Below are 9129 nucleotides of genomic sequence, written 5' to 3'. Positions count from 1 at the left end.
GCTGCTGAAATGTACTATACAAATAAAATTTGATTGATTGATTGATTGATTGATTGATTGATTGATCTTATTGGAAGACCCATGAGCAAGCTTTCTGACACTAGACAGCAGATTTCTCTCCGGAATGCCTTGATAGTGTCGAGATAGAGTGGATGAATGGGATGTAACTGTAAATGTTATAGGAGAATAAAAGCTGCACAGAGAGGAATATTACAGAGAACTCAGTTGACTGAAGGAAACCCAACCTCCTCCTTCTGGGTCCAACATTTTCTAGTCATCAAGCTTGTCATGCAACACAGACATGTCACACAACATGTCCTGTTTTTCATCTTGCACATGATTAAACTAAGGTTATGTTCCAATCACAGCAACTTTTGGTCAGGATAGATAACATCTCTTTAGTGTGTTCTGTAAGTACTTTTATAGGATAAGAATTTTTTTTTCCGTCACCATGAGGCCAGAGGCAACAGAGGCGTGAATGAACATGATTAAAAAGTGATTACACATTGAGAAACACGGTGAATCTGTCATGCTTCCAGGCTGCAGTGTGTGCAGGGGAATGATCAGTGGTTCTGACTGGCAGCATGAATGAGACTGCGGGAGCTTTGCACGCCATCAGCTGCTGCTTGTGTGAGAATGAAAAGGCTGTAACCACAGAAAGCCATCGTCAGATAACTGCTCCCAGAACAGAACCCTGGATTCTTCTCCCACTCAACTCCATCCTCAGTAAGACTTGAAACTCCATCTGAACTCCAGCTGTTACCCTGAAAAAGATTGTCAGTTTCTGCTTTTTCCACAGCAAAGAGCTTTAATGGAGGAACTCTGCTACAGGCTTAGGCTGCTGGAGGACAAACTCACCACTTTTCCTCTTGACTTTTCAACAGTCAACTATTGACTTTGTTTTCTCTTCATTCTTTTTTTTTTTTTTTATCTCCATAGAAGCTACACCTGGTCTGGCATTCTATTTGCCTGAGGTGGCTTCAATTAGAAGTCTCCAACATTGCAAACACACCTTGTTTTTAATTTTTTTGGTCACCTGAAGGAGAAGTATTATGTTTTCCAGCCACATAGCACAATTCTATAGAACTATCAAGAAGCTATGTTACATCAGTTGTGATACAAATGCTGTCAAATATGACTTAGACATTTGACTTTTCAATCTAATGTGTTGAAATTGGGCCTCTGTCTCTTTAAAAACTCCAGCTCTTTCTGAATATCCGCCTTCAGGAAGTTATCGCATCTTTCTTCTATTAACCCTCAATGTTTTAACTAGCGTTGCACCGAGAAGCAGAATATATGATGAATATATGATGAGCTCAGCAGACCAGTTCCACCAAGTGTTTGCCGATTGCTGCTGACTAGTCTGAAGGAGCCAAGTAGGGTAACCATGAGAGATTAAAGGATTTCTCAAAAAAGAAAATGAAGGCAACAATCCAGGTTACGTTTTTGATGAGGGAATAACTTTATAACTTCATATAAAGTTCAAAATCGTGGATTTTACATAACACTGGCCCTTTAAAATTGTGGTGTGTGAACAGAACCACGCGGCTCTGAAGCAGCTGAAGTTTCTCTTTTCTGAAGAAGGCTCAGCAGACTCTCAGAGGTCAAATAAAATAGAAATCTTTATTGAGCACACTTGAGCACAACAGGAGATGGAGCAAGACATGTGATAAGCTATGGTTTAATTTACATTTACATCATATTCAACCAATAAGAAGCAAACAGGATGGCATCTTCCAAGTGTCCAGCTGCATAACCAGAGCTAAGGTCAGAGCAGCTTCAGCCTCCACATCTTAGCATAACTGGAGATGATTTATAGTTATGAAATTAAAGACAAATGTTGCCATGGAGAACTGAAGTCTTGTTGCTCCCAGTTGGGTTAGCTCAGCATTTCTCTGACTGGGAACGTTTATCCCACAATCACCGTGTTGTCATCTGGAAACTCGTAGTATGGAACCTCCAAGTTGAGAGGGGCGGGGCCTTTCCTGATGCGGCCGGAGGCGTCGTAGTGCGAGCCGTGGCAGGGGCAGTAGTAACCTCCAAAATCTCCAGCGTTGGCGATGGGCACGCAGCCCAGGTGTGTGCATACGCCGATGACGATCACCCACTTGGGCTTGACCACCCGGTCCTTGTCGAGCTCTGGGTGCCGCAGCTCTGAGAGGTTGACAGCGGCTTCGGTTTCGATCTCCTTCTCGGTGCGGTGGCGGACGAACAGCGGCTTGCCTCGCCACTTGAAGGTCATGTTCTTCCCTTCAGGGATGTCACCCAGCTTGATCTCGATCTTGGACATGGCCAGAACGTCGGCGGAGGCGCTCATGGAGGAGACGAACTGAGTCACCACGGTCTTTGCGGCGTAGACGCCGACCACGGCAGTGACCCCGGTGAACAGGTAGGAGAAGGTCCTCCGGGACTCGCTGCTCTCCTGGGATGACTTGTAGGGGTCCAGCACCTCTTGACGTCTGTAGTCAGAGAAGTCTGGGACTTTGATGTCAGTGTGGGCGAACCGGACTCCGGCACATCCTGCAAAAACAGTCTGTCATTAGTTCAGCAGGCCAGCACACCCAGCATCCTTACTTCAGCTGCAGATTCAATGTCCTCTGTTTAGGAACACTTAAAAAATAAAAACTAATGGAATAACTTTCCACAACAAGAGATCAACATGAATTATTTTCTAGTGCATTTCTGTGAGACTAGGGCTGCATCAACTGCAGTTTTCTGGCCAATCACTGATTACATATGAAATATATGTGTGTGAAAGTGGCAGTATGTTTAATGCAATCTTTCTCAAACTGTGGTCCACGAGGTACTGCATGTAAACGACCATTTATTTGACGTGACGTGAGCACAAAGTGCAACGTTACAGCTAGCATCCCAAAGGATTGTGTTTAAAAATAATGACGGAGAACTGGCTTATAACCAGGTCACTCAAAAGAAAAGCTTCAGATACCGGGGAAAAAAAACAACTCCAGGACTACTTGGTAATAGGAAGCTGAGTTATAGCTGCTGATCGTTGATGTGTCGTTCACTAGCAACTGGATTCCTTTGAATGACTCCATGCGGTGAGGGTAGGACTCATCTCAGTTATTCAGAACTGTTCTTTGTTTTTATGACTTTGTTTGGTAATGAATGGTGCTCTGCTTATATGTCTACAGCTACTGTTATTTTTAATTAAATGATTAAATAAATTAAATACAATTTATAAATACAACTGATATAAATGGGTGGGTTATTTTTATATTTAATGGTGCAGAAAATGATTTTTGTTTCTGTTAAAGCAACTCTAGTCTATTTTTCTTTAATTGTGATTCTAAATCACAAATAACCCTAAATGTTATTAATGCACATAACACTTGGTAGTAAAGAACAACTTTTTTTTATTTCAACGTGTTTTACATCATTGGAAAGCTTAGACTCCATACTTTCAGAATCTGTAAATAACTCAAAATACCCAAGAAGACCTGTTCATGGCTTTGTTGTGGCCTGTCACATTTACCAGCACCACTCTTCTCAGTGGGATGAACAAAGAAAACAGCAATATGTGAGTTAAGAAGCTAATATTTTTATTTCAGGTTGCATCATATATTAAGATGTGTTATCGCTGGGAAATTTCAGGTTAGGTGGTTCGTGACAGTTTGTTAAGTGGTCTTAGGCCTGAAAATGCTTGAGAAACACTGTGTACTATTGACATGTTGCTACAGTGAATGCATCTAGAATATCCACAGAAACAACTTATTTAATAACTATTAATGTGTTACTATTACAGAGAGGAAAGAACATCGGGTCACATCAAGCTAAACTGGTATAGCTTAACTGAAGTGAAGACTAACCTAGAAGTGAAGCTGCTCAGAGCGCTGACGCTAACCGGTGGCTAGCTACAAACACAGCAAAGCCAGCTTTCAACTTGAAATAAAGACAATCAATAATTGGTTGTTATCAACTGTTTATGATATCACTTAATCTTTTTCTCATACAACACACACCTGAATTTGCCTTTTAAACAACTCTGAGCCAGCTAAGCTAAAGCCAATGATAGCACTCACCGTTGATGCTAACAGTTACAGCAGGGCCTGTCTTTGGGCTTTGACCGCTCAGCGTCTCTCGGCACAGGAACGGCTTCTTTGGGTCCATCAGAAACTTCTCTGCTTTTACAAAAACACCCGGGACCAGAGGCTTCAGAGGCCCGGCCACAGCAAAAGCTGTAGCCTGCATATAAGGGGAAAATGCCCCCGATCGGGCAGCTAGGGACATCATGCTTACGCTACTGCTGAGACGACCTTGTGCACCGCGCATGCGCACTCTGCTAGCTAACGTGACCAAATACGTAACACTGAGCAAAAAGAAGTCCACTGGATGACCTTTAATTTATTTTTTTGGTCTGTAAGCAAATTATTATTACTGAGGGAACCATATTTGGAAGAACAACAACCGGAGCTGAGATAAACTACTGCTTCATAAACACATCTGTTCTCACCGGCTTTAATACAACTTGAGTTTCTGTTTGTCTCACACTTGTTTTCTCTTTCCTTTTTTTCCTGTTTAATATAGATGTGCTATATTTTTATTGTTTTAATTTTTGTTTATGTTGTGATGGTTGGTGTAAACTGTGGAACACTTTGGTCAACTAGGGTTGTTTTAAATGTGCTATACAAATAACATTGACATTGTTTGCTCTACTTCATGATAAAGCCAGTCTCATAAAATCATATACAGGTAAGATACAGGTAAGCTCAGTGGTTGGTACTTTTTCAGTGTTACCCCAGTCCTCAAATTTCAGGTAATCTAGTTTAATGTGGAGAGAATAGTAACTAGTGTAGTTGTTTGTATCTCCATAGTAAAGCACTTTGAATTGCCTTGTTGCTGAAAATGTGCTATATAAATAAAATTACCTTACCTTACCTTACTAGGGCTGGGTAAATCAATGACTTGATGGAATCTGCTGGGCTTCCTTAGATTAAATGAATTAATTAACCTATCTGAATAATAAACAGAACTTGAGTGCATTGATTGATAATCAGGAAATTTTGTACTTGATTTGGAATCTGCTTGAAACTGAAGTTATTAAATTTGTGATTTGATTCAATTCCAACTCACATGATTCCACACTTCTGGGACAGAATGTGGTAGAATTCTGGGTAACACTTTATTTGAAGGGGTGTGCATAAGACTGACATCACACTGTCATAAACATGACATAACACCTGTCATGAACATAAAGAAGTCTTTATGAATGTTTGTGACTGTTGTCATGAAGTGTCATTATTTACCAAATAACACTTCATGACAACTGTCATAAAAATTCATAAAGACTTCTTTATGTTCATGACAGATGTTATGTCGTGTTTATGACAGTGTCATGTCAGTCTTATGCATGACATAAGACTTCAATAAAGTGTTACCGAATTCTGTTTGGAAGTAGATCAACTACATGAAGTGACTTCTTCTGTTTAACTCAGATTCTAACTGTCTGTTTTTGTTATTTTATCAGTGGTTTTGTTGTTCTGTACCATCTATTGGCTGACTTTAGGTGAATAAAAGTATTGTCATAGATGTGTAATTCCATGTGTCAATTTTTTTGCTTTTCTTTATTATTTACTGTCATTTTGACAGACTATAGTAAATTCTCCCACAATTCAAGCACCATTAACAAGGCAGTGGTTCATTAATGGTTCATCCGAGTCCAGCAGATGTTCAACGATGACGTGTTTGATGGAGCTTATTCCATTTAAACTTAACGTTCCATGTAACAATGGCTGCTGTGTGCTACATGCACGAACCAATGCTGTTTTTTGATTAATGACTGTTGCATATTTGACTCCAAATTTTATCCTCATTTGCTTGACGAAACATATATACACACACACACACACTTACATACTTGCTTTTCTCTGCTGTCCCCAGGCAATACATCCATATCAATTTAATGCAAGCTGACTTTCTAATTACACTAATGGCCTGAGCCAGAGCCACGAGAAATTTATTATACAGACAAAATGTATTTTTCAACATTTCCTAAAGTGACTGATTATCTCCTGAGAATGGCTGATAGTTTTTTTTAAATCACTTGCAACAGTCTTATTTGATTTTAAAGCAGTTGCTGATACGACCTGTGACTTGACAAGCTTACTTTAGTGCATGTTTTATTGTACTTATGCTCAGTTTCAGAAAATGCAGGTCTTCTTTATTGTTTTATTTAAATGTAAAAATTTGAAACAGAAAAAAATTAGATTTCCCTTTGGGATTAATAAAGTATTTTTGAATTTGAATTGAAATTTGAATTGAAGTCACTTTCCAATATGTCCCAGTGTTAGTTTTTCCTTTCGCCTTCTAAAGATGTGTAAAGCCTTAAAATGTACTTTCTAGATGAAATGGTCAGACGTACTTGTTGAACAGTTTAGCATCAGCCAATCATACAGCTGCAATCAGGGGCGCCGCCAGGAATTGTGGGCCCCCTGACAAAAAATTTGTTTAGGCCCCCCGCGCAGCTGCTGTTACAATTTTTTGAGTCTATTTAACCCATAAAAAGTGTCACAATTTTAAAGGCCTGCATCTGCCTTTCTTTCTTTGGTTCAATACTGATAATTAGCACAATATTTACTACTCATGAATTTAACATCCAACAGTCCACATCCAGTATGCAAGTAGGTTGCTTAACTTTTTCTTAGTTTTAGATTACTGAAATGTCTCTCCCCACGAGCAACAATCAAAAGCAATGTGCAACTGCACAATAAAGCAATCCAGACTTCTAAAAATGCTATGTAGCTGCATTTATTCAAGCTGCAGTACATAACTTTAATAAAAAATATGTTTTCTCCATATTTGTTAAAGCTGTCAAAATGTTGTAGCAGTTTGTTATGAGACAGATAATCTGTGAAAACAATCAATCTCCTCCATCTGCTTCCTGAATTACTATTACTGGTTAAAGTAATGCACCGTTCTGACCAAAAACAACTAATCAGAACTAGTAGGAGGCTCTTAGCACGGTCAATTAACCTCATTCACTCACTGCTAAATGTGCTAATGGTGGAGAAACAACAATGGTGGAAAATCATTACAAGAAACTGTTTATCTGCCATCATTGGTAGCTATGCTAACTAAACTGAGCATTCACAGTTTCAATCTGCACAGCTCTGTGCTATGCTAGCTGCAGAATAGCACAAATCGAGGGGGAGGAAGGATGAGCAGCACCACATGAGATTGTGATTGACAGCACTAAAACTCTCCTGCCTCTGACTGGTTGTTTCTAGCACTGGGAGAAAGCAGAGGAAATAGATTTTTCACAGATTACCTCTCATACCATACTGTCACAACATAATGAGAGTTTTAACAAATATGTGAAAAAAAAATATTTATATAAAAGTGACATACTGCAGCTTTAATTTCACTCAGGAGAGGACGGGTCAGGAGGGATGTGGGTTAGAGCTGCCGCTGACTGACTCATATGTTGCTAAGTGGTAAAAGGTACAAGTTAAATATATGAATATGTTGGTAATTCTTTCCTTAATTCATTAAATGCTAGTGAAAAGGAGGCAAACAGTAGTCTGTAGCTAAGCTAATTATGCTAAATGGTTGGTAATCTCACACAGTCTACTCACCTCTCTCGGAGAAAAACTGGGTTATAAATTAACACTCTTGCCTTTTTCTCTCTCTCCCTCTCTTTTCTTTGAAAACCTGATTTTATAACTTTTCTTAGCAGCATAGTAACTGCCATAATTGTTCGTGTCTTCCACTGACGTCACTCTCAACCGCTCCAAGCAGGAACTAACCATTTAACGCAGATAGGGGGTGTTCAGGGCAAATAAGGATGTGTGTTATTGATCTGGGAGGGGGGACATTAAATTTTTACTGCTAAAAACAATCTTTGAAAATACAGTATGATTAATTTTGTAATTGACAGGGCCCTGATTTTTTATTTTATTTTTATTTCTATGAACAAAAAATAAATAAATTGTGGAGGGCCCCCTGTTTGTCAGGGCCCCTAGACGAAGCAAAACACAAGGATCACAATGTATAAGAAAACAGTTTATATATGTATTTCACAAACTCCAAGATGATTTATTGCGATTTTCATGCACAATCATTCTATTGATTTTACAAAGAATGTTAAAATTAAAAGGAAATATGCAGCAAACAGGAAGTTGTATGGACAGAAATACTTTCTTAATATCAGGGATATGAAGAAATGAAATGGCAAAAGTAGCTTCTGTCACTGTCGTCACTATGACTGTTGTCATTACGTGGTTTGACATGAGGGAGGGGCCTTATATGTCCCTCATGTCAAACCATGAGGGACATGGTTTGACATATCCCTCATGGTTTGAGGGACACTTTCAAACACACATATTTCATCACATTCACATTCTTCTCTCATATACATATATTCTTCCATATACACACATACATTCTCCACAAATTAAATCTGCAATATGTGAGATATAAAATATATGTACATGTGAACGGCAGTATGTTTTATGACTGCACTATTAAAATCATATTTTGGCAAACATGACATATTTGGCAAACATGACATAATAAACATTAACATTATCTAGCTAACAAGCTAATTTGTACAGCTGAGGATTAGATCTTTGTTTTAGGATTTTAAAGAAGTGTAAATCCACACTATTCCACAAATATTTCATGTGAGAGACGGAAGTTGACCATATGGCATGTTTCTATCTCTCTCTTACTGAACACACTGTTCTGTATTTTTTTCCACTCTCTGGTTTTAAAGACATAATCATCTCTGCGGACTGCAGAAACAGTGAAGCGGCTATGATTAGAGGCTGTTGTGGCTCTTTTCCGCCTCTGTGAGCCGGGGCAACGGGAGGAGAGCTGGCAGGAACCTTGGCTGACTGAATGGGGTCACAATGAAGGGCCACAAGTAGAGTCCCATGGCAAGTGAGATCAATGACGTCAGGTAACTCTGCAGACTCTGGAGCACAGGGAAACGTGCTAATGAGGCACCTATAACTACAACCAACTAAAAACCAAGGAAGACTGTTTTATTTGATCAAATATATTTAGCAGGAGATTTTCAGACACCTTTGAATACTGATTGAACTGTATGGAAGTAAATATTCTTTTTATATCTTTTCCTATACATTGTAAGAACAAGAACACATAACAGTG

The 9129-nt window shown here is 39.1% G+C and overlaps 1 protein-coding gene across 1 annotated transcript; it reads right to left on the bottom strand.

Moving 5' to 3' along the window:
• Positions 1–1604: 1604 nt before the first annotated feature.
• On the bottom strand, positions 1605–4314 carry uqcrfs1 (ubiquinol-cytochrome c reductase, Rieske iron-sulfur polypeptide 1). Its single transcript, XM_015020234.1, has 2 exons — positions 4041–4314; positions 1605–2520 (listed from the first exon to the last, which is right to left on the bottom strand). The coding sequence occupies exons 1-2, from the start codon at positions 4288–4290 to the stop codon at positions 1910–1912; spliced, it is 861 nt and encodes a 286-aa protein (XP_014875720.1). The 5' UTR covers positions 4291–4314; the 3' UTR covers positions 1605–1909.
• Positions 4315–9129: the final 4815 nt, after the last annotated feature.

This window comes from Poecilia latipinna, unplaced genomic scaffold (assembly GCF_001443285.1).
Source record: "Poecilia latipinna isolate Pla-1442-1.1 unplaced genomic scaffold, P_latipinna-1.0 Scaffold2551, whole genome shotgun sequence".
NCBI classification, from domain to species: Eukaryota; Metazoa; Chordata; class Actinopteri; order Cyprinodontiformes; family Poeciliidae; genus Poecilia; species Poecilia latipinna.
This window is presented reverse-complemented; position numbering and strand designations above follow the sequence as displayed.